Below are 27,662 nucleotides of genomic sequence, written 5' to 3'. Positions count from 1 at the left end.
GGCCATTGCGGTAGCGGTGCGTGTCCGGCCTTGCCCGCTCCCTCTTTCCTTCCTTCCCTCCCTTCCTTCTTCCCCCGAGCGAAGCATGGCGACGGACTCCTGGGCGCTGGCGGTGGACGAGCAGGAAGCGGCCGCGGAGTCGGTGAGGGGCGACGGGATAGGGGGCTCAGAAGGGGGGAGCTCTTTGGGTGAGAGTCCAAGGCGTGGGCGCAGAGCTTCATGGGAGTGACTTTGGAGGGAGGGGGGAGACGTTGGTCCCCTGACGGGGCAGGCAGTGCTTCCTAGTGGTTAGAATGTTGGGCTTGCCCTGGGAAGACCCGGTTCGAATCCCTACTGCTTGACCTTGGGTTAATCCTTTTTTCCCCGATTAAGCTATTTCACAAGCTTAACTGTGAACCACTTCTGAGGAGAGAAGCGAGTTATAAATACTTTAAATAAAGTCAGGGGTTCCAACCTCCAGGTGGTGGCTGGAGAACTCCTGATATTTCAGTTGCTTTCTAGGCTATAGGGTCACCCTGGAGAAAATGGCTGCTTTGGGGGGTGGACTCTGTAGCAATATACACTGCTGGGGTTCTTCTCCAAATTCCACCATCCTCAGGTTCTACCCGCCCCCCCCCTCCAAAAGCTGTACAACTTTCTCAACTTGGAGCTGGTAACTCTAAAATAAACACATTCTCATTATAATGGGTTCCTTGGATGATTAACCGGATGTTTTTGAGTTGGTCCTGATAGTGATATGGTGCTGAGCCATTTATTTTACTGTATCTTAATATTTCAGTTTAATTTTAATTGTATTGTTACCATCTGTCCTTAGGTTGGTTTTAACTGACTATATTGTTAAATGTTATAAGTCACCTCAAGACCTGAGGGTGCGTGATGATTAAAAAAAAAACAATAATATTAAGGATTTTAAAAAGTAATAGACTACGTACAAAGGTGTTCTGGCACTTTATTTGCATATTTTTCAGTGTTCAAATGCATGTTTCTGCATATGATAAAGTATGTGGACACATGAAGGTTGGAGCTTTGACTCTTGAAAGCTCATGCCCTGCAAATCTAGTTGTTCTCTAAGGTGTTACTGGACCCAAGTCTTGCTCTAAGAAACCTTCTGTATTTCTTAGTGGCTGGGTGTGCTCAGTAGTGCAGAATAGGATAGCCGTTCCTGGGTTGCTGAAGGACCTTCTAGGTAAGGATGTATGTTGTCATGCAGAACTGTGTTTTGCCAAGTCAGACCTTGGCCCACTTAGCCCAGCAGTTTTCCAGGGTCTCCAGCGGAGAAAAGTCTTAAATCTCTGGTTAGGAAAGTGTTTCTTAAAGAACTGCCTCTTTGAATTTGCATGTACAGACCGCCCCTCCCTTCATCGGGAAGTTTGAGATGGAGATTTGAAGATAATACATTCCTTTTACTACTTTGGTGTTTTGGGTGTAAGTCTGACATTGATTCCCACGTGAAAATTAACGATTAGAAAATGAGAACAGATTACATCAAGTGCCCATAGCCTTAGCATCGGTTTCATTTTTCTGCAAAGCTGGTCCATCATTGTGCTGTGAAAGGGCAGAAAGAGATTTCCACCTGTCCTTTGAGCTGAGGTAATGAAAGCTGTACTGCTCTTTCATATTCCCTTTCAAAGAACCTGATGCTTAGGAGCCCTAAGAAGCAGTATTGAAAAATATGTCCTGTGATAATATAGCTATTGCCCTATTCCTCACACTTTATCCTATTTTACTTTCAAGTTTGCCTTAAGCTTCTTTACTTTGTATTTTATCTGACACAAGCCTTTGCATCTGTTGTATCATGTGACATTCCCAGCATTAGAGAGCATTTTATATGCTCTGTAAAACTAGCCGGGTTCTTTCCTCCTCTTCTCTTTCGATATTAACTCTTGGGTAGCTGTTCTGTTGCTGAATCTTAATCCAATTCCAAATCGTACCATTCTTGGAAGTTCCTACACAGCAGGTGATACTTGTCATGTTGTGGTTCATTCTGAATACAATCTGTACAGATTATACTGAAGTCCCAGCAGTGTGGATGGGATAATGCTTTTCCATGAACGTTAAGGATCCATTCGGGTGACACTCATGATGGGCATGAGTCCGAAATCCTCAATGTCTTAGGCTTCCTTCCGTCATGCACAGAGCCAAGATCGAACACTCACTTGGTTAGGATTTTTTTTGCTCTAACAACAGTATGTTGTGCCATACATTTTTCTGACGCTTTAAGAAATCAGGATTTATTTCATCCCCACAAACCAAGGCAGTACAATTCAGTGGTTAAAGTTTCAGATTAGGATTATGAAGATTCAGGTTCAAAACTGTCTTGATGAAGTTTGCTTAGTGATCTTGGACCAACCGCTCTCAGCCTAACCTACCTTACGGAGTTGCTGTGAGGATAAAATGATGAGGACAGAACCATGCGCTCCATCCTGAATGCCTTGGAGGATCAAAATGTACTAGGCAGATGAATTCTAAACCACGATCTCATCCTGATTTAGATTCCCAGACTATGTACAACAAACAAACAACAGCTTGAAGGTCACTTTCTAAGCCTATTTGGGTAAAGCTTAAGTGGATACCAGTTCCTTTAGTCAGCATTTTAGCCTGCTTGCAGGAATCCTGCTTTCTGATTCAGCAACTATTTTGACTTCTGCTGAATTGAAACATGCAATGGCGACTTTTTGATAGCGTGGAAATACAAGGTCACTAAGGGTTTCTGATGATATTCTAGTTAGAGCTCCAGGTTTTTTTAACAGCTGCTTATTAATGATTTTGGCAGTGTGGTTTTATCTTCCGATGCTGCTATCTGCGACCATCTTGGGGGTGGTCTTAGTTTGTAGGTTGCCTTTTTAGAACTTTAGGTTATTTTGGTGTCTTAATGTATTTATACCGCTTCTATGTAGGTTTTTTTGTACATTGTTTTGTTCTTGATTTTGCAGGGTGTTGTATATAAGGATATAGATTTTGAAAAATTGTCTAGTTCATGTGTATAAAAGGATTCTGTTTTGAATGTGAAGTGAAGAATGTGACCCAGTTTTGGGGGGCGGGGGAGGAATCTTGGCAAATCCTTTCAAGGCAATAATGATAATTTCTTTTCAATAAGAGCTTAGAATTCTCCATATCACTACATTTTAGACAAAATTGTTTTAAAACAGCTTCTCAGTTGCCTTGGAAAATGACATAAACTATGTATTTTGGAAATAGTAACTTGGTATTTTGGAAGAGTCATTTATGTGTTTGTGATGTACTTGGGATAAAAAAATTGAAACATTTCAATTGGTGTTAGTGTTATATCCTTTATTAAGCCTTCTTAATAAGTCTCTTTTGTGGCCTGTGTGTCTCTTAAGAAAATATGAGAAACTTTTACTTGCTCACAGTAGCAAGAACCAAAAAAAGGAACAATTCTTTGGAAGGGGGAAATATCCCCTATGGGACTAGTTGGGAGAATATTTGACATGGTAAAACTGGCAGCGTGCCAAAAAAATTATAAGTACACAAATTGTTTTGAATATGTGGAGACCAAAACCTGAATATATTTTGGATACAGGTGGAATTTCTTGTACAGATTTGGATGATTGGAAACAAATATGACTTGTCAGTTGGTTTTGTAAATTGTCTTTACATCATAATAATCCGTATTTTTGTATTAAATACGAAAATCAAATTATGTATTACAAGCTTGCATATATCTAAACCACATTGTGCTTTATTTAATTTGTTCCCTGAATCACATCATTTCAGTGCTTGGCTATCTAGAAAAAAAAGCTTGATGTATTTTCGGCAGCATCAAATTAATATGGTGCTTTTTTCTGTTTTGCTTACTAAATATAAGCCAAATAAATGTGCCGAATCCAATTCTAGTCACCTCAGGGTATTGGAATAATTTCTAATTCAGTGTTTTCTGGAAAGCCCACATCACTCAGTCAGCCTTTTACCAAGTGCTGGGAGCAGATGGCCACCATCTCTGGCTGGTCACTGTTGGTAATGGAATGTTGAACTAGCTAGACCTTTGGTGGTATTCTTATGATTAGGGGGAAAAAAACTGTGTTTGAATGGCGACATAATAAACAGAAAATTTAAATGCTGGAGTCCAACCTGGTATAGGTCATGTTTTTTTTCCAAGCAACTAATTTGAGTGAGGTCTCCATTAGCCCTCATATTTTAATCCTAATCTTCCTCTAGGGAGACTGGGGGCCAGCATTTGTGGTTACTGCCACTGCCATTCTGTCCTCACAACAATCCTGCGAAGTAGGCTAGGCCGAGAGAGAGTGACTGACCTAGGGTCACTAGCATGACCAAATGGGGATTTGAAGCTAGTAGTGATTCTGCACACGTTGGATAATGCACTTCCAATCCTCTTTAGAGATCATTTGGAACTGAATGTTTCGAGTGTGAAACAAAAAATCCACTTCCAAATGATAGCTAAAGTGCATTATCCAACGTGTACAGAATCAGCCAAAGTCTCCCAAATCTTTACTCTAAGCACTGCACTGGCTCCCTGAAGGAAGGGGAAAATGCATTATGCTTCCTCTTGAGTTGGGACCTTCAGGTGGGTTACTGGACCCATAAAGCTGCTGGGTTTTTGTGGGTTTTTTTGCTATATGGAAGGACCTGTTGCTGCAATTGGAGAGCAAGGGTGCCATGCCTGCATGCTGACAGGAGCAATGGGGGGGGCAGCAAGGGGAGGTCTGGCGCCTCTTCTTCTGTCATGTGACATCTGATGTCACTTGCTTGCACCTCAAGGTCTCTCTGCTGCTGGCTGGAGGTTAAAGATGGGTTCTAAGGCTGGAAGGGCAGAGGATTGCCCCTTTAGACCATTTGCAGTATATTTTGAATACAGTTTGTGATCATGAGGGCTAGCAACCTTTTAGACCAATACTGAGTCTAAGTATTCTAATATACGCCTTTAGTCTGCCACCCCCATCCTCCCACCCCCGTAAAATCCAGGTATAGCAAAGATGTCATGCCTGTGGCTGCATTAGAGCATGGTCTGCCATTTACAGAAGCGACAAACACTGAGAGTAAGTGCATCGTAGTGTGTCACTTAAGGAAGGTTATATCTCAGCCCCCCCCCCCAAGTGTCCCAACTGCACAGGGCTGTTATGAGGGTTACAGAGAATATGTTTCGAACACCTGAAATGTACTTAAGATCATAAAGAATATTGCTGCCAACCTTTTTTTAAGTTTCCAGGAAAGGGATTTCTTCAAACGTAGCTGATGTAGATTTTGAGTGACTTTTTCTTTTTTCCTCTCCTCTGCATGCTGTTTAGTTGAGTAATCTCCATCTGAAGGAGGAGAAACCCAAACCAGAGTCCAATGGTGAGTATAATAGCTATGACTCTTAGATCAGTCCTCTGAAGCTGTCCTCCCCCCCCTCCCCCGCTCTTGCTCCCAAGGCCCTTCCTCTGTTGGATCAGTTTGGCATTAACATGGTCTCCTGCTTAGTTTTAATGCTGTCAGTTTACATGTTGAATTCTGACCTCCTAAGTATGAGATGGTAATGATTTTAAGTAAATGCGTGTATGTGTCTTTAAATGCTTGGTGTGGCATAGATGAAGAGTGGGGGTGAAAGAGAGGGATGAGTGAGTGAGGTGATTGGTTGATGACTGAGAATGTGGGCAGAGTGAACGCAGTTTTGGACTGAGAGTGGCGAGAAAATGATTCAGTCAGGGCAAGAGAGGCAAGCTGTGTGCAGCCTGAGCATGTTTAACCATTTCTGAGAAAAAAAATTGAGTCTGGTATTAGTAGGCAAGCTGTGTGCAGCCTGAGCATGTTTAACCATTTCTGAGAAAAAAAATTGAGTCTGGTATTAGTAGGCAAGCTGTGTGCAGCCTGAACATGTTTAAGCATTTCTCAGAGAAATATGACCTATGTGGAAACCTGAACTGTGTGTTTGTGAAAGAACATTCAGTCAGGGAAAAGTAGGCAAACTGTGTGTGTGCCTGAGAAAAGGTCTTACTTGTAATTGAGAGAGAAATTATTAATATCAAAAGCAGGCAAACTGTGTGTGAAGCCTGAGAGAAGATCTGTGTGACTGAGTTTAAGTAAAGGAACTTTAAGAATTGAGATCTACTCTTTTGAAACCATCCAGTTTTAAAAATAATATGAAACCAATACGCTTCTTATAACAATAAAAGTTAACTGTTTGTTTTATATATCCCAGAGTATCTGTCATTCCTATATCCCATTCCTTTCCTCAGGGCCACATAGTGCCACGAAAAAGCCTGAACCTTGGGCACGTTACTAAAAGGAGAAATTTTTCTTGAATTTAATTCCTGGTGGCAGCAATCTACCAAGAGGGGGCAAGAATAAAAGGCTTAAAGGCAAAATCTACCCAAGAAAAAGAAAGGGGTCATAACAGAGATTGGTCATCTTGAGAGAACCAGAGTTGCTCAGGGAGGTGCAAAAACTTAAGTCTGACGACGCTGAAGAGCTCGCAAGCGCATATGCTTCGCACATGAAGTGGCGATCTCAGTAGGCTGGCCGTGCTAAAGCATAGAGGACTAAAAATGATAAAAGTAGGGCCATAAGACAAACTGCGTCACTGTGGAATACAACACGTGGGAGTGATCTGGCGCAGCAAGTTTAGTGGGAGTGCCAGAAGTGGGACAGTCACTTTCTGTAGCAAGAGTGCCAATCCTCAGTATCAAATTGTCCAGTGAATTTGGATTTGGTTCTTCAACCTTCTTTTTTTAAAAAATTAAGTTTTTTTAACAGTATAGCTACAAAACAACAGCATAGAATACAATATGAGCTTATACTCAAAAACAGTGTAAACATAATATTGAAAATAATTTTAAAGGTAGTTTTTATGTGCAGTGGATCAAAACAATGTTGTGTGAAATATGCGTGACAGTAAAGCTCTCTCTCGCTGAAATAAAAAACATTAAGAAAGCAAATCTTTGCTTATTTTTATTCCAGTAAATGCTTTGGGGGAATCAGGCTATAAAGATGGATATGGTGAAGTCTGTGTGCTGCATCTGGCCTGCCTAGATAAGGAGCGGTTCTGGTACAGTTGCATAATTGGTTGTTTTGGTGCCACAGCATGAGATGCGCACAGAACAGGTGGCGTGAAATGTTTTCCTGAACTGGCTGGCAGAACAGCATCACGTTTTGAAGGATTGTTACGTTCAGGAGATCTGTGTTATAATCACTCTTTGTCCAAACACAGGTGCAGTTGTTAAGACAGATGATAATGTGGAGAAGACAGAAGAAGAGGAAAAAGGTGAGTTTTCGGCCTCAAAGAGGGAACAAACAAACAAAAACTTTTGACTAAGTGGGAGAGAGCTATTGGTCCAGTCTAAAGCACATGTGCACAGAATCCCAAATTCTTGGCCTCTCAAAGGGATCTTTGTTGGGGCTGGGGCAATCCTTGAAGCGTTGGTAAAGGGCTGCCAGTCCAGGCACAAACTGGTATTTGGCTCAGATAATGGCCTAGCTGCTGCCCCAGTAGCCTACCCAATGTCAAGTATTTCACATACCTTCAGGAAGCAACCTTGAAGTTCTTGATGTCAGATTAAAACTAGCAAGTGAAACTGCTTGTGGGGGCAATATTGGGAGTTACAAGGCGCAAGTCCTTTACGGGGAGCAGAGTAGCTAAGAGACTGGCTTGTAAAAATCCATTTCAGCTTGCCAAGTAGCTTTGGGCAGGATACTTTATTTCAGCTGTAATAAGGGGATCCTAACACTGCCCTACGTTACAGGGTTGTTGTAAAAATTGCCTCAGGAGAAGGTACTGGTGAACTTGCCCTTGACAGTTCGGCTTAAGCTGGGCTGCCTCCCATGTTCAGAAGCGGCATCGTATCTCTGAAAAAAAGATGTTTGCAGTGTGCCTCAGAAAACAAGATGATGTTGCCTTCGTGCCCTGCTTCTCTCTTACCAAACTGGCAGTGGAAATGGAGGGACCAAATGATCAAACGTTGCAACATGATTTAATGTTCTGCTGCAGGTTGAAGGGGGAAGGAGGAGTTATGCGCAATGAGCTTTTCTCTGGCACAATTGAAAACACAGCAAGGATCTCATGGGAGGAAAGCGCTCCTGGAAATAGGCTCGTAGACCACAGCCTACTTTTCTTGGCAGGTCTGGGCAACGAAGTGTCCAGGTCTGTTATTTTAGGGATAGAAGAAAGCCCACCCAGCGTTCTCTCTCTGGTGAGAGCAGCTTCTCAGTTTTCTGGTTCGGCCCTCAAGCATTGGAACAGCAACATCAGAAAAGCCCCCCCTCCCCCATCCTTCCTAGAGAGATCAGGCCCCTTGGTCTTTCTTCCGACATGGCAAAATGGCTGTCATCAGGCTGGTGGGGCTCTTCTTGGAGCAGTCAGAATAGTATGAGAACAAGGTATGCATCCAGCTGCTGCAGATTTAATTGCTGCATTTTCAGAGACAGCTGGTTAGACTGAAAATGGAGTTTCTTCTCATGCTATGCTTACTCATGACGATTAAATTTCACAAAATCCACAGTTAAAGGTACAGCGGGCATCACTGGCCTCTTGCTGTGCAGGTTTAGCTGCGCACACATCCTGCTCACAGCAGCAGTTTTCTGCTCTTGAAATAAAGCTGAAAGTGGACTTTTGTTCTGTACCTTCCTCCTCCAGAGGACAGAGCAGCCCAGTCGCTGTTGAACAAGCTGATCCGTAGCAACTTGGTGGACAACACAAACCAAGTGGAGGTACTGCAGAGGGACCCCACGTCGCCCCTCTACTCTGTGAAGTCTTTTGAGGAGCTGCGGCTGTAAGTACCTCTTCTCTTTTTAATTTTTGTTACTGTTAACATGTGTTGCATGTTACCAATGAGCCATTCCTCAGATCCCTTTGCACGTTATGCTTGTGCCTCATTCCTCCACTGCTTGGCTAGTGTTGGAAGACCCAGGCTGCGTGGGAGGAGCCAGTGTCACAGGCCCCTCCCCCATCTGTTGCCTCAGTGTATAGGAAGAGCAAGGTTTGCTAGGAATGGACTCTGGAGCAATGCAGAATGAGGTGACAGAAATCTGGACTGTACTAGGTCGGATTGCTGGTGTGGAGTTGTGATTTTGTGCATTGAAATGGGTACAAGAAGTCCTTCCTGTACATATGACTATTGCTTAAAGTCTGAACGAAGCCAAGCTACTGGGGTCTAAAGCTTCCTTTGGCCCACATCATAATCCACTATCTTATCTAGTTGCGGTCATCTCAGGAGATTTTTCGCTGGTACCATCTCTTGCCTTCTAGTGCAGCTGAGAGCTGGTACACAGCTTAAGGTTCCTGGGCAAAGCTGTTTTAAAAAGAGATCCATGTTTTTGGCCACGGCAAGTCATTTTAAGAGCCCACTGAGGGTTCACTGCAGTAGCGATGGGCACGAACCGAAATACAAACCAAAGTTCATGATGAACTGAGCTGGTTTGTGGTTCGCAAACCAGTGGTTTGTCAGAGCCCATTTCCTAGACAACAGGGGATGGACTTCCTGCAGACCTTTTGCTGACCCAGAAGTGGCCTGCTGACCCGGAAGTGACAATTTGCTGACCTGGATGTGACGTTTTCACGAACCAAATGAACCGGTTTGCAGACCGGAGCAGGTTTGTGAAAGTTCGTGGTTCGTGAAATGCGACGAACCGCACGGTTTGATTTTTTTCCAGTTCATGCCCATTTCTACACTGCAGTATTTTCGCCTTGTTCCAGCCAAAAATGAGCTTTGCAGTGGCCACCTGATTGGGTATAGTGAGCCACTATACATGTTGGATTTGACATGAGGATGACTACTTTCAAAGAGCCAATCTCAAAGCATCTTCAATGTGCTGGCCATAATGCGGTAATTCCCACAGCAGGTACCACAAAAGAACTGGTACGGTGTTGTAAGAAAGTAATTTGTGAAAGACCACTGCAAGCCTTCTCCCAGATGAGGCTGCTGTGACAAATGGGATTAAACTGTGATAGATCCTGCCCACATTAGCACCCCAGTTATTATCTCTGGTTACTGGTTTGCTTCCATCGGTGGAGGGGGGGAGAGATGCTTGGGAAAGTGTCTCAAGGGGAGATGTTTGCATAATCTTCTCATTATTTCAACGAGACAAGCTGCTGCCTGCCGTTCATCAACTTGTGATCCAATAGTGCAGGACCAAAGTTGTGTCAGGGGGTCAGCAATTACTTGGCACAGAGTGTTCAGGCCAGTTTATTAAGCAGGGCGAAGGGGATCATGAATGGAAACGGGTTCAATTGATAGCACATTTTCTTGCCAAGCACTAAACTTGACGAGCATCCTTGTTTATACTTCTGTCAAAGCAGACATGCCAGAGAAGCACGGGTTGGTCTTCCAACCCCTGACAAATCTGTTCCTTTCAAGAACCTCTTGTTGGTTTCTACATAGACAAGTTTATTGTATTTGACCATAGGCCTTTGCAAGTTAAAACATATTTACAGCTCTAAAATTAAAAAATTGTTGGCTTTTAAGGAAACTGGAATCTCTTGTTGGTCTTTAAGATGCTGTTGGACTCAAACCTTGATGGTACCAGCATGGCCACCCACCTGAAATGTTCTTGTTCTAATGCTTTTGAGGGGCTTCATGAGGGGAGAGGGACTCAACCAGTCAAGGAGAAAGGGTACGATGCAGCTTTTTCTACTTCGAAAGCTTAAAGCCAGTAACGACATCTTTCCCAGGATCAGATGGCAGGTCGGACTGGGGAAAAGAGCCTTAAACTCTTTTGGGAAAGGAGGGCAGAGGGGTCATTTTGGATGCCCTGGATCTGGTTTTAAACAGTCAGTTTTGGATGGATAGTCCTGCTCACTTTGTTTCCTAGATTCAGTTTTCTCTGATGGAAAAGAGGGCGATTTTATTGATTCTCTCCTCTTACTTTACCCACTGTTAAAAGTCTGTGAAAGTTCCCTTGACCCACTCCACCCCAACCTGGGCAGAATTTCAGGCTGCTGCAGGAGTGGGGGAGGCAGGAAAATCCCGCTTTGCAAATATCTGCCGTTCACAGTTTGTTGGGAAGTCACCAGAGGAGGCATTCATTCATTAAGAGTACTTGTGCAAGGGGAAAGATGGAGACATTTCTGAGATCTAGGTAGAAGTTGGGTGTAATGGTATTTGGAGGTCTCGGTTGCAAGTGAAATGGTTAAAAAAAACACAGAAGGGGGCGCTTCTCTGTTACAGCTGCCAGTTACGTCTGTATGAGTTAATTGCTTTGGTCTTGCCGTCTTAGTACTGAGAGGACAACTTAAGAGTAGATCTGATGAAGTGGGCTTTGGCTCATGAAACCTTATGCCACAGCTCATTTATTGGTCTTCAAGATACTGCAGGGCTCTTTGTTTAAACTTAGAAGACTGATTCACTTAGAAGCGTGTGAATTCAATCTAAGGGGATCTAATGCTTTCCCACCGGGTGCGAACAAGCAAGGAGTTTTGCCTATTTCAATTCAGAAAATGTCAGCTGTCAGAACTGGGAAACTTTGCGGTAATGCATGCGCTGGTCTTAATTAGAAGGTGCAATTCCTAGAGGGAAGGTGAACATTTGCAAAAAGAAGCTTTATTGGGAAGATTCACTTTAATTAGAAGGTGCAATTCCTAGAGGGAAGGTGAACGTTTGCAAAAAGAAGCTTTATTGGGAAGATTCGCTTTAATTAGCGTATACTCTGGCGATCTACAGAGACCTGTCACAGCCTTACTGTTTAAGGAGGAGAAAATGCTAATCTCAGCACTAGACATAGCCAGGTAATGTAAAATCTCAGAATCGTAAATCACTTTGTGTAAAATCACTAGGGCAAGCGCATTTCCCAACCCAGTGTTTTTTGTGAGAACCATATATGTTGCAGATAGTTTTTTCATTGCAGAATTCTGCCCTCCTCCCACACACAAGTACCTCCTAATAAAGGCTCGGACAGTTCCAGGTGCCTTCAGACCCAAATCGGCTAATAGCTGGCAAGTTTTCATGCCACCCAAGACATGAAAATCTCCCACTTCCATTAGGAAGGGCGGAAAGGATGTTGTTCTTGGTGCCCAGTTAGTTCAGATCAAATGTACCTTCTTCTTTTTGGATGTGCTTTTAAAGTGGGGGAAACCTTCAAATGGGTTTTCTAGAGAATGTTTTATATTCACTTGGAGGCAGGACAGGTGCCTTCTCGTCTTTGTGCGTGTTTAACGCTTCCAGAGCAAGAGTCTATTTGGTTGCCTGCTTTGCATGTGTGTGTGTCTATAAGAGAAATTATGACTTCTTGAAAAGATAGAGAAACCAGAAATTTATAAGTTAAACAAAAACTTGCACATTAATTAAGAATCAGACTAACAAGTCTCTGCTTACCCTGGAAGAGTTGTCTCCAGGCACGGATGCTTATATAATTTTGCAAAGTCTCTTCTTCTCTTTATCCTTCTTTTTAGTCAGTCATCATGCCGTAAATGGGTAACAAGGTACATATGAGTAGGCAGGCCAAGTAACTTTCGTAGGAATTATTTGCAATGCTGTTGTTAAGTGTTAAATATCTTGGAGGTTTGCCTGGTGTGCACATAAAGCAAGCTTAATCTCAACATTAGATGGGAGGGAGGGGATCAGTTATAACTTTGCCAATCGAAACATCAGCAGGAGCAGCCTCTCTTGGTGCAGACTAGCTAAACAGTTAGCTGGGGTGAACAAGGGCACCTATTATCTGGTCTGCTTTACTCTTAAACTAAGGGGAAAGGAATACTTGGGGATGCTAATTGGAAACTTCAGCTGCTCCAGAATACGGCAGCCGGGTTTTAACAGAGATCTTCAGTGGAGCGCATATTTCACTTGTGTTTTCTTAGTCACTGTGTCTTCTCTCCATCCTGGGACTGCTTTGAAGCACTTGAGCGGAGTGCAGATTACGATCTTTATCAGGCTTCTGATTTGAGACTTTGTGGATGGGGAGATTTCCCCCTTAAAGAGCTTCAGAGAGATGGCAAGGAAGTACCTTCTGGACAGCCTGGTTGTTCATGAAGCATCTTTCCTAATGTGGAATGTAGCACTTCAGTGTTCGTTCGTTCTTTGTGCAAAATGCCCTAAACAAAATCTTGAGTGGAATCCCTCTTCTTTTAATTCCTTTAATCCTCTGCTGCCTTCTGTTAACCTAAAGTTGTACCCCCCAACCTCATCTGGCTTGTTCCCTTTCAGGGTGTTTCTGCCCATGAAAACGAGATCCTGTTCTCCCATCCTTCACACACTCCTCAAATCTGTAAGGTGGGCAATAAATGGGACTGAAATCTGAAGTAACAGCTACTAAGAGAATGTGTGTAGATCAAGCTGGGTAGCCGTGTTGGTCTGTCTGTAGCAATGGAAAAGAGCAAGAATCTAGTAAAACCTATAAGACTAACAAAATTTGTGGTAGGGTATGAGCTTTCCTGAGTCACAGCTTACAGTATCTGAAGAAGTGGGCTGTGATTCACGAAAGCTCGTACCCTACCACAAATTACGTTAGTCTTATAGGTGCTTCTGGACTCTTGCTCTTTGCTAAGGGCATGTGTGTAAAGTGTTTCTGAACTCTTGGAAGATACTCAATCAGTGCTGAATACCTTTATTGCATCTGTACCTACAACTTCAGAAATGGCTCTGGGGTGCTCCCGTTTTCTTTTGAGTGTCTCTGCTGAGAACGAATTTGCTGTTGCAAGCATCCATGTGTCTTGGCATCGGCAAGGGGGGCAAAACAAGGCTCTTATTTATAGTCTCTAAAAATGAAAAGGTATTTAAATCTGTAGCTTATTGCTGTCCCTCCTCCAGGAAAAACAAGTGCATCTTATCTGAGACAGCACTTCTTCCGAGAGACACGACCTGCTTGCATCATAGAGAAGGCAGCAACGGGTCTCTGAAGATCTCGCTCTTGAAATATTAAGCAGGATACTTTGGAAGGAGCCAAAGATCAGGGCTTTTTTTCCCCCTCCCAACTGAAGGAAAACTTAACGCTGTAAGCCTCAGAGAGAGTGTGTGTCAGTGTGGTGTATTGCCTAGTGTCAGGTGTGATGGCTCTCTGGGGGAGATCCAGGTTCAGATCCCCACTTGGTCATGAAGCCTGTTGGATGACCTTGAGCCAGGCACTTTTTCTCAGCCTAACCTTCATTACAGGATCCTTAGTGAAGATATAGAGAAGGAAGAAGGAGCCACGTAGGCTCCCTTGAGCTTCTTGGCAGAACCAGAATAGGATGGGTGTCTGATCTGAATGCATTTGTGTGTTGTTCCCTGCCTTTTCTGCTGGCTTTTTATTATTATTTATTTATTTTCCTTCCATTTATACCCTGCCTTTCTCCTCAATGGGGACCCAAAGTGGCTTATATCGTTCTCCTGTCCTCCGTTTTATCCTCATGACATGCGAGAGTTTTGGAAAAAGTGTGTGATTCGAACCTGGGTCTCCCAGATCCTACTCTGACACTAATAGCTACATCATGCTGGCTTTCTGTTCCATTAAACCCCTAATGTAGCCAATAGAGCCAGACCGTACTTTCCTTTTACGAGAAGATAGTTTAGGTGGACAGCCATGTTGGTCTGCAGTAGAATAGCAGAGGCACCTTAGGGACCAACAAGACACAAGAGAAGAAGGGAGCTCTGGCTCTCAAAAGCTTACACTTTGAAAATCTTGTTGGTCTCTAAGGCACCAACTGGATTCAAATCCTGCTTTCCTTTTACAGTACCTCTTTATAAAAGCCTTTTTTCCTCGCCTCCGGTTTCTGTTGCAGCCAACACTGCATTTCCAACCTAACCCAGCTTTTTCGACACTTTCCATGAGACAAAGTAAATATAGACAAAACTGCAGCGGTTTCACTATAATCCAGAGTTTTCCAGAAGTGCAGAATTTGGGAGGGGGGCTTCACCTGCATCCTTCACCTACATCTTGTGCATTAATAGAGGCTGCCAACTTTGGGGTCCTCCATCCTTTTATTGTGGCCTGAAATCCTCGTGTACACACACTCATCTCGCGCTCTCTGCTAGTACATCCCCCTAATGCTAGATATCCAAAAATCACAGCCCGTGCATTTCCGACTTGCTCTGCTGAGGAATCTGTTGGTGGCGTTGAATATTTTGTCTGTTGCTGATCATTAAATTATTCTCGAGGGGTTCTTTCCCTCCCTTGTTCCGCCCTATAATTGGTCCCAACATCCTATTCCTGACGGTGTGTCCCTACAGGGAACCTGCAGTGGCGCAGTTATTGTGTCATTAAATTGCTTCGTTTTTCATCCGCTGTGCTTTGTTGTTACAAAAGACTCTTTAGATCATGTACTCCTGTCCTGGTACGTTTTTGAAAGCTAAGTATTAGTTCAGAATCAAAGGCAGAGCTAATGATAGCCGTGCTCGGATTAAGCGAGTCTCCCGTTTCGCTACCGCGTAACCCTGGCAACCGTCTCGTTAGATCTCTTACTTCTGAATGGCGCACCGTTTACCTTTTTGGAAGACTTTTCTGCCGACCAAACTAGACGCAGTGATGGCGAGCCTGTCTTTTCATGTTGTGTATGAAGCGAGGAGGTTGGAAGCTTAGATTTTCAATGCAGAGGATGAATGGACGAGTTGACTGCCCCCCTCCCCGCACACAGCTTACCTCCCTATAGCCTCTCCTGCACCAGGGCACATTTTTAGCATCCAGAGTCGGAAAATGGGAGGGGAAAAAAATAAGCTAGGAGAAAATGGCTTCAAGAGAAGAACTGTAGTGATAATTGTGAGAGGTTTCAACACTGGACCCATCTCCTCTTTTTAAAACCTTCTCTCATCCTAGCAGACAACAAAGAGCACCTATTGACCCAGAGGGGCAAATCATCTTTGTAAAATATTTATTATGAAAAAAGAGGTCACATTAGGATCTGCTTAAAGTTAATATCAGATCTTTCTCTCAGATATGCTATTATATTCAACTGGGCTTTAGAGAAGGAATGTTAATTTCAGGACAAGGGGGAAGCTTACTGAGTAACAACGACAACATTTGATTTATATACCGCCCTTCAGGACAACTTAATGCCCACTCGGAGCGGTTTACAAAATATGCTGCTATTATCCCCTCAACAAAACACCCTGTGAGTAGTGGGTTTGAGTCTACCTCCTGATTTTATTTTAGTAAGTGCAACTTTGGAAAATTGTTTCACACATCTGTTTGGGGTAAAGCATTTGACTTACAGCTGTGCAGAAGCACCGTAATTCAGAACAAAGAGACTGTGTGTATCATTGCAAGGGCAAACTCCCTATAAAATTTCCATTCGCCTCTGGATCACGCTAGGTAGAACTCCGAGGCAGAACAATATACAGAAATGCTTTCTCTTCTAGGAAGCCACAACTGCTACAGGGTGTCTATGCTATGGGTTTCAACAGACCGTCAAAGATCCAAGAGAACGCGTTGCCTATGATGCTTGCAGAACCGTATGTATTGGCACATGCTTTCACTGTGCATGCCCATGTGTGGTGTTTTTTGGGGGGCGGGGGAGCAAGAGAGCAAGGATTTGGCTGCGTACTGTATTAAGTGGTCCTAGAAAGACTGTAACTGTCTGCTGCAGGCCAGCCTTTTGCTAATACGCCATTTTTTGTTTTTTGCCTCTATTGAAATTCCTCTTCTTTCGTGTGTGTCCAGTCCACAGAACCTGATTGCACAGTCTCAGTCTGGTACTGGCAAGACAGCGGCGTTTGTCTTGGCCATGCTTAGCCGAGTAGAACCCGAGAACAGATACCCGCAGGTAATCAATTAGCCTTTGGATAATCACAACTAGGTAGTTGCCCCGCATGAAGGCTGTTCTCTTCAGAGGAAGGGTGCGTACACTCTTCCTTTCGGAAACGCCTTCCCTTAATGAAGGGATGCAAGCTTTTAATGGGTAGATTGGCCGACTAAATCCTTAGTTGATTGGCAAGAATTCCCAAGCTGGGAACCTCTTCTATACAACAGCCTCAGTTGTGATACAAGTACATTTTGGAGCGCATCCTCTAGATGCTGCTGCGGTGTGGCGCTTGAGAATAAAAGGCAAGGTTAGTTGTGTTGTTTTTGTTTTTCAGTTCTGTTTTGGTTCTGCTGTGTTCTGACATGGAAACTGTAACAAGATGCCTTTTCTTTCCAATAATAGCCATGGTGTTAGTTAGATCAAACTTTATGAATGGCAGCTGGAGAGAGATGAAGATGCCTTATCTTTCCCCACTCCTCCCCCGCCCCCCCCCTTCATCATACCAGCCAGTTGGGGTATCAGACGAGGATATGGGAGACCCCAGTTCAGATCTCCACTCTACTTTGACAGTTGCTGGCTGATCTTGGGCCAGTCTCCGTTTCAGCCTAACCTGTCTCATAGCATGGTGGTCATGAGGGTGAAAAGGAGTAGAGAAGAACAATGGAAACTGCTTTGGGAACAAAAGCAGGGTATAAATATATCAAATAAATCCAATGTACAAGGTTTGGGGCTGCCCTAGGCCTGTTCTCCAAGTTTGGTCCTGCCCTGAGGATGAGGTTAAGCTTCCATCTCAGAAGCTGCGTTTGTGGAGGGGTGGGGGAAATCTCCCTCGCCTCTTTCACCTGAGCCGCCTCCTGTTGTAGTGAAATAGCCCACTGGGCCCCGTCTCCTGATTTTTGGCGGGAGCCACCAGGAGCCAAGCCAGCCTGCTGCCGTTTCTCCTTCGGATCTTTGCAGTTCCGCTCTGGGTTCTGTTCCTGGTTAATACACTCAGGTGCCTAGTTGAGTACCGCAGGCGGCATTCTGAGTTGAAGTTGGGGTGGAAGTAGGAGGGGGGGGGGGTGGTGGTGGGGAGAGATTTCCTGATCGCCCGGCGGTGGGTGTGATGAAAGACAAGAGCCAAGCCTGCTTTGTCGCTTGAGCTTCACAGCTGGGATAAGACAGGAAGGGAATCTAAAGAAGCAAGGTCTGCTCTCCAGCTGTGATGTAGCGCCATCTAGGGGATGCACCCCAAACCGTGTCAGAGGCTGTTGTATCAAAAGCACAGCAAGCTGGCTTTTTGTGATGTTTTTTTGAACCTGCGATCTGGGGACCCGTCGATGGTCCCGATTGCCCTGTTGAGATGATCCTTCGTTCTATAGTGAGAGATTCTTTTTGAGACTCCTACTGCACACTGAAGATACAAACTGTTTTTCATTTAAGCTTTTTAAATGGCAAAAGGCGCGTCCGTTGTGCAATTGGCCGCAGTGGGAACTACAAGAAAGCTCTGCAAAGATCGATTCTCGCTCGTCTCACTTCCGAAGCTGTATTCAGGATGGGGTCAAGGCTTTTTTCCTCTTCCCCATCGCCACAACCCAGCACTTGGCTTTAGAAGGGGAATAGATGAAAGAATACCTTTTATGTCCTACAAACCTAGAGTGGTGGAGGGGATTGGGAGGGGAGTGTAATTTATCCCCTCTCTGGGTCTTTTGGAGGAAGAAAGCAGACACAGTTCCCATGCTGAGGGCCCTGTCATTGACTGAGCAACTCCGAGTCAGGGATAGCTTAGGAGGGACAGAAGCTCTCTCACGTTCCTGAGAGTTGTGCTTGACTGTTGGAGTTAGTAAAGCCACGTGCTCAGGGATGGCACGAGGGTGCATCACACCAGAGGAGCATCTTTACCAAGCCTCCTGCAGAAGAGCGTCCCAGAGTGTCCCAGAGCAGCCTCTTTTAAAGAGTCTGGTAGCGCCTTAAAGACTAACCCACTTTATTGCAGCACAAGCTTTTGAGAACCACAGCTCTCTTCATCATGCATCTGACCAAGAGAGTTGTGGTTCTCGAAAGCTTGTGCTGCAATTAAGTGGGTTACGTCTTAAAGGTGCTGCTGGACTCTTTACAATTTTGCAACTACAGATTAACACGGCTAACTCCTCTGGATCTGTTTCCTCTTACAGTGTCTGTGCCTTTCCCCAACGTACGAGCTGGCTCTCCAGACAGGAAAGGTGATCGAACAGATGGGCAGGTTTTATCCGGAGCTGAATCTTGCCTACGCGGTTCGGGGCAATAAATGTGAGTTGAGAACCCGTCCTCATTGGATGACTTTCCTGGGGGTGGTGTGAGGACCTTGTACATCGCAGGTTGATAGGTCTAGGAAGCGAATTCCTTAGGACAGGTAGAAAGGGCTGGATAATTTTCACAGTGGAGAAAAGACCATAAAAGGGTAGTGCTGTTGTGCTTTTACATGGAAGGTGGTGGCAGCTGCTGAACCAGGGGACCCCAGTGTTTCATACCTACTGGACAACAATGCTGTCGAGATGCCCCTTCTCTAGGAAACAGCATCAGCCAAAATAACTTGGATGTTTCCTATCTCATTTAGATCAAACCTTAGCCAGCAGGTTTGATCTTACATTTCTAAAACCTTTTTCCACAGCTGTGTTTGAGAAGAGAGAGGAAAAGGGAGGAAGAACGGGAGTGTGAGACTGAGGGCAGGGGCTGCCATTTTTACTTCTGATTAAATGGCAGGGTGGGGGCAGTTTTCCAGAGCTGCAGGCAAGAAAAATAACACAAGACATTACCCTCCCCCCCTACTGTTTCTCATGTAGACCCCCAAAACAAAATATGAAGGGTGGGGGGCTTGAGTGGACAAAGGGGAAAATCCCTCTCTGCATGCAGATCTCATTGTGTACAAGCTACTGTTTCCATGAGCAACACAACGGCTGTCTCACAGAATGTGGGTTTCTGGTCATCTGATTGAGGAGTCAGTTTAAATACGTAAGTTTAGTCTCTGCCACTTTGATGCAGGCAGAAGAGAAACTTCGATTGGATGAAAGAACGTTGAAAGCTGAGCAAGACGGGTACAAATTCACTCCAGTAAGGATCGCCTAGGAGAAGATTCCTGAATGGATTATGTCTGATTTGTTTGGTGGAAAGTGGGTCCTCTTGCTCAAAATGGGTCTTGATCTCTTCTCATTTACAGTGGAGCGAGGTCAGAAGATCTCTGAGCAGATTGTCATTGGCACCCCTGGCACTGTCCTGGACTGGTGCTCCAAGCTGAAATTCATCGATCCCAAGAAGATCAAAGTCTTTGTCTTGGATGAGGCGGATGTCATGATAGCCACCCAAGGACACCAAGATCAGAGCATCCGTATTCAGAGGTACAGAGAAGCACCTGACATGTCCTCCAGGCGCACCACTGTGTGTGTTAAAAGCTGGTTTTTCTGGTGTGGTTATTGCTGTGTTCTTCCTGTTAGCCACAGACTTCAACACAAACAAACAATTTATTTTTGATAAGATGATTAAGAAATCTTTATCATACACATTTTAATTCATTGATGACCTCTGCATCAAGGAGCCTGTGAACAAAACGGTTGTTTTGAGGGTGCTTGTGTATGTTGTAGCAGGTGCCGTTCTAGAGGTGGCTTTCCCCCAAGTGAAAGCGGAGGGGGAAATGCCTTAAGTACAAATTTGTTACCTGTACTTAAGTTCATGGGAAGGTCGCTTTGGCTCCTAGGTGTTGCCACAATAGGGAACTTAAGAAGAGACCACTGAAAACGTCAGAACAGGTTTCTTCTGCATTGCAAAAGAACAGCCGTCTTGAGAGCTTGGCAACTTGCCTATTTATTTGATTAGAGGCATTTGAGTCGTCCGCTTACAACTCGAGCTTTCTCCCAAAGAAGGGAAAGGGCTGTCTGTTGCGGGTCCTTGCTTTCAATTTTCCAATGCACTCTTGAGCTTGAAGATAAAAGTTTATAGTAATGTGAAGCAACATTAATGAGAGAGGGGGAAGGAGGGAAGGACGTGCAGAGTCTCCTTTGAAGGAAGGCTGACTGCTCTGCTCTTGGGTAGGAAATGTGTAAAAAACACTTCGGGAAGCGTCGCTGTCCTTGGCCAGATTTGTGCCACTGCCCTTGAAAATTCCTTGGCTGTTTTGCCCAAGCAGGTACCTCAGACCTCGGGCGCGAGTTCTGGCGTTGTGATGGGAATCCAGCTGGGCACTAGCACCTTGGCTTTTTCTACCCAATCTCCCAGGATGCTGCCCAGAGACTGCCAAATGCTTCTCTTCTCGGCTACCTTTGAAGACTCCGTGTGGAAATTTGCAGAGAAGGTTGTTCCTGACCCAAACATCATCAAGCTGAAGCGTGAGGAAGAGACGTTGGACACCATCAAACAATACTATGTTCTGTGCAACAGCCGTGAGGAGAAGTTCCAAGCCCTTTGTAACATTTATGGCGCCATCACGATCGCGCAAGCTATGATCTTCTGTCATGTGAGTGTGATTGAGGGGAGGAGGATCTGAGGGGGGGGGACAAAATAAGCCCATTTTTACACAACCAGGTGAAGTTCCTGAGGGCCTCAGCTGTGTGTGAGTCTTTCAGAAAGGCCAGGTTCATGGGTGATTTTGAGAGGATGGGTTCTTGTGGAGAGCGTCTCTGAGGCATTGCCTTGCAGTAGGCATGGGCCTAGCTGGCTCCCAGGGCGGAGTAGTGGTGGATAGAATGCTGTTGGGCTGTTCACCGTGGGGCTGCTCTTCTCCCTGAGCTTGGAGCAGTTTTATTGTGCAGCTTGGAGAATTTTATTGTGTACGAGCAGTCTCAAGATGTCGTCTGTGGATGAGTCACCCTCATTCAAATATGGGCCACTCTTCTCCAGTCTCTCGCTGAAACGGAAACTAATTTACCACAAAATACCTTTTTCCAAAGAAAGTAAAGTGTGTCTCCCCCCTTAACACACACGCACAACACTCTCTCTGTGCCATTTCATAGTCCACATTTTTAAAATAAAGTTAAGTTGTTCTGAGGTAATCCAAATTGTTTCCCTTGAGGGTTTTATTTAAAAGTATGTTGCAGGTTAATTAGACATCCCCTATTAAAGGGAAAAAAGGGGTGGGAGGAAGAAGTGGACATTTATACTACTGGAAGTCTAAACGATTCCCAACATTACCTCTAGGTTGATGGAGGGGTGGGTGTCTGAATGGGCTTAACCATTCAGTATTGTTCTTCATCGGAGTTGTTTGTCAGAGGCCTCTCTTAAGCTGCTATTCATCGTCTGTGTCCGCAGACTCGCAAAACGGCTGGCTGGCTGGCAGGCGAGCTTTCCAAGGAGGGCCATCAAGTGGCCCTCTTGAGCGGTGAGATGATGGTGGAGCAACGAGCTGCGGTGATCGATCGTTTCCGAGAGGGCAAAGAGAAAGTCCTGGTGACCACGAACGTCTGTGCCCGAGGTAACTACAGCACCAGAGAAGCTTCTGTTGGCTGTATGTGCAAGTGTGGAGTCCACTTCTGTGTCTCTGTTAAGAATCTCTAAATCCTTTGGGTCAGATCCTATCCGCTTTTTCTCCCAAGCCCCAGCAACACCTCCCCCCCCCATTTCTTCCCTTATTTCACCAGTGCAAAAGTCAGTTGGTCCTCTGCTTCTAAAGCAAGGGTCGGTCGTCTACAGTGATGCCTCTGAAGGTTCCCCTTTTCCTAAAAGAAAAAAATCAAAACAAAAACCCAAGGAGTTTTGCAGCACCGCTTTTCAACAAACATGTTGTGGTCACCAGTCTTTCATGAGCCAGAGCCTGCTTCGTTAGAGAAACGATGTTGTTCTCACCTGACTTCACATTTGCAGAACCAAGAGGTTCTGGGTGGCAAACCCGTTGACCTTCCTGGTGTGTCCAAAGACTGGCTATCCCAGTAGTAGCTTCATGTGCATTCAGTGGGCACTCAACTACATGCACCGCTGAGTGCGCTGAATTAGCTGACCTGCAAGCCGCTGCTGTGCACGCATCCTTTTTGGTACCTTCTCGATCGCCATTGCTTTTCCTCCTTAGGGATCGATGTGGAGCAGGTCTCTGTCGTCATCAATTTTGACCTCCCGGTGGACAAAGATGGGAATCCAGACAAAGAGACATATCTTCACCGCATCGGGCGCACGGGGCGCTTCGGCAAGCGAGGGCTGGCCATCAATATGGTGGACAGCAAACACAGCATGAACATCCTCAACAGAATCCAGGAACATTTCAGTAAGTCCCTTTTGGCTTTCTCCTGCTTCTCAGCCAGATGTTTTAAGGGGTGAGGGGCACCTTCCCTCTGAAAAAAGGCTAACAAGTCGGGGGGGGGGGTCAGTTCAGAAAGAAGACTGGGTTGAGGCGGGGTGGATGATAGAAGACTACGAAACTAGGCATGGGGTGGAAAAAGTAAGTACAGCTTTTCCTCTCCTACATGAAGAATGATAGATTCAGGAAGGACAGGCGGAAGCACTTAGTAAAATCAACAATTCATTTAAATTGTGGCATTTGCTAGTGATGGCCACAAGCTTAGATGGCTTTAAAATGGGATTAGACAGATTCATGGTCCAGCAATGGCTTCCTAGCCATGGTGGATTAAAGGGAACATCCATATTCAGAGACAGCAAATTTCTGAAACCCAGTGCTACGAGTCAACATCAGGAGAAGGCTTTGGTCTCTAAGTCTCCAGGGTTAATTGGCTGCTGTGTGAAACAGGGTGCTGGCCGGTCCACCAGGGCTCTTAACAGTCTTACATTCCCTTTTAAAGACGTTCACAGTCACTTTTGCCTTGCCCTTTGGAAGTTCTCTGGGGCCTCCACAGAGCACTGCCTTGTGTGCAGTTCTGTGTTTTGTGTCCTCCTCCGGGTTGCTGCACCTGCCAGAAGGGATAAATCAGTGGGAGAAAGCAGAAGCCAATCTGGATGAATTTCTGTGGGGCTGTGCTTGGGGAAAACAGCTGAGCGAATGGTGCAGTTCAGGGTTATAAAATCAGATGACCTGGTGCAAAGGAGCACGCCGCAGTTGGTTGTAGGCAGCAGAACTGGGGCTGAATGTGCTGCAGGAGTGGAGTTTTGTTTTGTTCATTGTAAGGTGTTTTCTGGGATCTTGTGGTGGAAAAGCAAAGTAGAAATGCAAAAGTAAACACTGGACACAAGATTCTGCTTTGAGAATCCCCCCTTTTTTTTACCAAAGGAAAAAGTTTAAGCTTCAATGATGGATGGACAATGCTAGCTAACACTTCTGTGACAAGAAGTGTTGTTGCATAAGGTTTTCAGCTGTTTCGGGTATGTCTTCAGTGTCCTAGTCCCCCTCAGCAGCTAGAAATCTTCAAAGCTGCCAGCAGTGACAGCTGAATAAACTGAACACCATTGTGTAGCTTCTTACTTTGCCTAGCTTACATAGGGGGCACAGCATTCTGCATTTTCTGGGTGCAGAATTTTAATTTTTGTAGCACAGCCCTGAGCAAAGAAAGGGATAGAAACTCCCGTTTTCTGATGGAAGGGGGGGATGTTGCCAGGTTGGACCCTTTCGGCCCAGGCTTCAGAGAGTCTCTCTACACAAGACCTCTTACATGGAGATGGCTCCTCAGAGGATTTGTTAATTTCATCTTTGCCTTGGAAGGCTCTGTCAGTTTCACCTTTGGGGAGGCAAAGATGCAATTTAAAAACCCTGGGAGGAGTTTTTAACTACCCTCCTGTAGAGAGGTGAAGTTAAACTCTGCTTCCCTGCTAACATTGTGTCCCCCCTATACTTGAGTGTCCCCGTATAACAGGTATCATGCAGAGAGACTCTTAGAGGGCCTGGGTGGGAGGGGGGATTGAGGAAGAAGGCTCTAATCCCTAAGGCCAAGGAGAATTTTCCCAAGATGTGTTACAGGAGTCAGTCCCAAGCCAGATACTGTGCGGTAACTGTTCCTTTGCTGCCAGAAATAAACACCTATATTAAAAATTAAAGGCTTTTGTGAGTCCAGAGCCATCCACCCATTAAGGCAGCTGCACAAATATACCTTGTTTGGAGTGGTAGATCATGCTGTCAGTCCATAGTAGATGTGGGTAATTCTGCACCCCGTTTTCTGTAATCAGATCATGTATTTGTTCCTAATGCACAAGAATGCCATAGTATCTTGCTTTTAGAAAGAGGCTGCTTGTTGCATCTCTGGATAAGTTATTGCTCTGGGCTTCCCTCCTGCCCTCCAGGTGACACATCCAGAACACTGATGCGTGTAGAAATCTGGGTGCGAACTCTGATCCCTTTGTGTTTTTTTTCCTTTCTAGACAAGAAGATCCATAAACTGGACACTGATGACTTGGATGAAATAGAGAAAATAGCTAACTGAAGTGCGGCTTGCCAGAATTGGCCTGCGCCCTCCCATGGTAGCTCTCCCACTACAATTGGATCAGCATTCTGATTGGCGCAAACCTTTAGCCAGTCGCACGCAAAAGGACGTTTTTAAAGATAACAAACATACAGAAATTACCTCATCTTTAAAAAAAAATGTGGCTGGACTTTGATTTTTAAAAAATGTGCAACTCTGGGGAAAGAAGAAATGTTTACAGAAACTTTTTTTCTTTTAGTTTAGCCTTAAAATGGGAAGCTCTTAAATTCTAAAGATGTACTGATGCCAAAAACGTAGCCAATTAATGCACAGGAGAATGCACCTCTGCATTAACTCGGTCGATGGGGAGAAACTTTTTAAAAACACACCCAAGCAGTATATTAAAGGTTCAAGACACCAAGAGTATGAAAAAAAGAGAGAGCTCAGAGTCTGGCTAAAATTTAAAGTCTTAATGAAATGGCGTTTGCATTTTGAGCTCTAGTTTCTAGACTTCTGTCCTCTTTTTTTTCCTTGGGTAAATGATCCCAAAGGATTGCTTTTTGCTGGTGAGCACGATCAACTGATTTTTTTTATCAAACTCGCTTTCCCTGAAAGGACAGGTTATAATCTTGTGGAGTCCCTTGGTTACCTTGTAGAACTACAGTTCCCAGAGTTCTTTGAGGGAAAGCCGTAGCATTTCAAAAGTTCAGTAACAGCAGGGTACCTATAAAAACAGATTTTAAAATGGAGTCATGATGGAAAGTGGATGTGTAGTGAAATGGACATTTAGAGAAGGGTATATATTAACTTTGCTGTACCAGATAGGCAATTTGTAAAAGAAGGGCTGGATCAACCAGGAAAAGAGGTGGAAAGCTGTAGCCAATGTCTGGACTTGTTGGTCAAGAAACCATCGGGCATTGCTGGGAAATCAACACTTGGTGATGCAGGGTGTGTATTGGAAGAAATGGGGAAAGGGGTTTGGATGATTCAGTCTCTCTCAACAGATCTGGTTCATGCAACTTCCAGCTTTGGGGCTGGAGGATGCTACAGCTTAGTGCTGTAGCATCCTTTTTAGCCTGCTGTTTTGATAGCCCAGCAGAAATCCCCCCCTTCTAAAGATAATGAATCAAACACACCTATTCCCTCAATTGTTGAAACGCAACAAAGAGACCCTGCAGATCCTAGCATAAGGCTGAAACCGAGGGAGCCAACAGAGGAATAGGAGGCAATCCATGGAGTAGATAAACTGGCATGTTAATAACTTAGTTCTTTCCAAAGTTTGTCTCTGAGCGTGTTTTCCTTGAAGGGGATAGAGATTTGATTTCAGTTTCAGGAGAAAGTGCCTATTTTTAGCAATGTTCCCATCTAAGCAGCTCCAGAGGTTGGAGCAGGATCCATCAAGCACTGCTGTTGGGAGGCCCATGAACGGTGATCAGTGGAGATCTGTCAGGAAACAGTTTGATGGAGCACCCTTGGTGTTTCTTATAGGCAAATGTTATCAAACGGGTGGGGAAATGGATTTATTTGAGAGAAATCATGGTGGAAATGGGGCTGACCAAAAATATCCTCTGGTGGGTCATGCTGCACTTGTTTGAGTCTTCCGGTTCTTTTGTTAGCAATCTTGAGATGCACAGCAAGGGTTTGGATAACACCCCCCCCCCCCGATTTTTCTGAGCAAATTAGAGTATTTTTCTCACTAGCGATGAAGAATTGGAGCAGGGAAATAGCCCCCTGCTCTGGGCACAAGTCCCTTCCAAACGGAGACAAATATTGACGTTTCCCCTTCCCTTTGACAATTTTGGCTGCTAATTGTTCTGTCCAAAGACAGAATTGTGGATTCTTTTACCAAGTAAAACGAAATAAAAAAAAACAATCCCACGAACACACACAAAGCTTATTTTAAAAATGTAATTTAAAACTTTAGGAAATTTGTGGCAACCTTTTATCAACTTGTGTAAAATGGCTTATGGGGTGGTGAAGCAAGTTTGTAAAAACAAATCCACAAATTTTGTATTCTGAGGTGTATCTATTTTTATTCTGCTGGAAATCTCTCTAAAGTGGCAGGTGAGTGTGTGCTTGTGTGGCGAGTAGCAGAAGGCCTTCAACCCACTTTCTTTAGTACTGCTGAGAGACAATGTGAGAGCGGCGTGTCGGCTTTGAAATGGTCCCATGGACGCTGCTGGGCCAGTGTACTCTTTCTAATGTACTTTTCAATTGGAATAAAGAATACAGAAATACCACAGTTGGCCCCGGCTGCCTTTTTTGCACCCGCATCCTTTCCCTTAGGGAAGATAGCTTTGTGAAGGTTTTTCTTCCTCCCAATTGGCTAGCGATGAGTAATGCTTTGCAGCCTTGGCTGTGCTGATGGAAAAGAAACCGCTTCTCCCAGATGCATTTGCTGCCAACCATACTCTTAAATTGATCAAGCCATGCCAAGTTAAGGCCATGGTTAAGAGACAGCCCCCACTCTACCTTGGTGTGTTTTTGTGTCCTCCTCCCCCCACCCCCCAAACTTCCAAGCCAGAGAAGCAGGTAGGCTGCATAAAGCCATTCTTCTGCCCAGTTGCTTGGGAGCACACACGAGCTAAATTCATCTCCAACCTCACAATCTGGCTGCTCCCAATGAGCCACCCAGTGAGTTTTCAAAGCACACAGGAGCAGGGTGTTCTCAGGTCCTTCCAACGTGCTAATCTTGCTGCAGGTATAAAAACGGATCACTTCCATGGACTTTAAAAAAAAGAAAAGCAAGCAGTCACACTTGAAATACTTTTATTGAGCCTAAT

At 44.7% G+C, this 27,662-nt stretch overlaps 1 protein-coding gene and 1 non-coding gene across 2 annotated transcripts; both read left to right on the top strand.

Annotated features, from left to right (window-relative positions):
- On the top strand, window positions 1-27,119 carry LOC129344573 (ATP-dependent RNA helicase DDX19B). Its single transcript, XM_055001335.1, has 12 exons — window positions 1-142; window positions 5,265-5,313; window positions 7,166-7,219; window positions 8,588-8,723; window positions 16,215-16,307; window positions 16,516-16,618; window positions 18,751-18,865; window positions 19,773-19,950; window positions 20,825-21,062; window positions 21,854-22,016; window positions 22,608-22,799; window positions 24,839-27,119. Exons 1-12 carry the CDS (start codon window positions 86-88, stop codon window positions 24,898-24,900), a joined length of 1,440 nt encoding a protein of 479 aa, XP_054857310.1. The 5' UTR covers window positions 1-85; the 3' UTR covers window positions 24,901-27,119.
- On the top strand, window positions 8,057-8,196 carry LOC129345119 (small nucleolar RNA SNORA57). Its single transcript, XR_008598444.1, has one exon. It is a non-coding gene; the product is annotated as a small nucleolar RNA SNORA57 (small nucleolar RNA).
- Window positions 27,120-27,662: the final 543 nt, after the last annotated feature.

This window comes from Eublepharis macularius, chromosome 17 (genome assembly GCF_028583425.1).
Source record: "Eublepharis macularius isolate TG4126 chromosome 17, MPM_Emac_v1.0, whole genome shotgun sequence".
In the NCBI taxonomy this organism is placed as follows: Eukaryota; Metazoa; Chordata; class Lepidosauria; order Squamata; family Eublepharidae; genus Eublepharis; species Eublepharis macularius.
Note: the sequence above shows the minus strand (reverse complement) of the source record. Positions and strands in the feature narration are given on the sequence as shown.

Bases quoted from the DNA above. Each gene is read 5' to 3' on its own strand.
- LOC129344573 (XM_055001335.1), top strand. From the start codon at position 86: ATGGCGACGGACTCCTGGGCGCTGGCGGTGGACGAGCAGGAAGCGGCC. The intron at 143-5,264 runs GTGAGGGGCGAC...CATGCTGTTTAG, and splicing joins AGGAAGCGGCCGCGGAGTCG to TTGAGTAATCTCCATCTGAA. The intron at 8,724-16,214 runs GTAAGTACCTCT...TTTCTCTTCTAG, and splicing joins TCTTTTGAGGAGCTGCGGCT to GAAGCCACAACTGCTACAGG.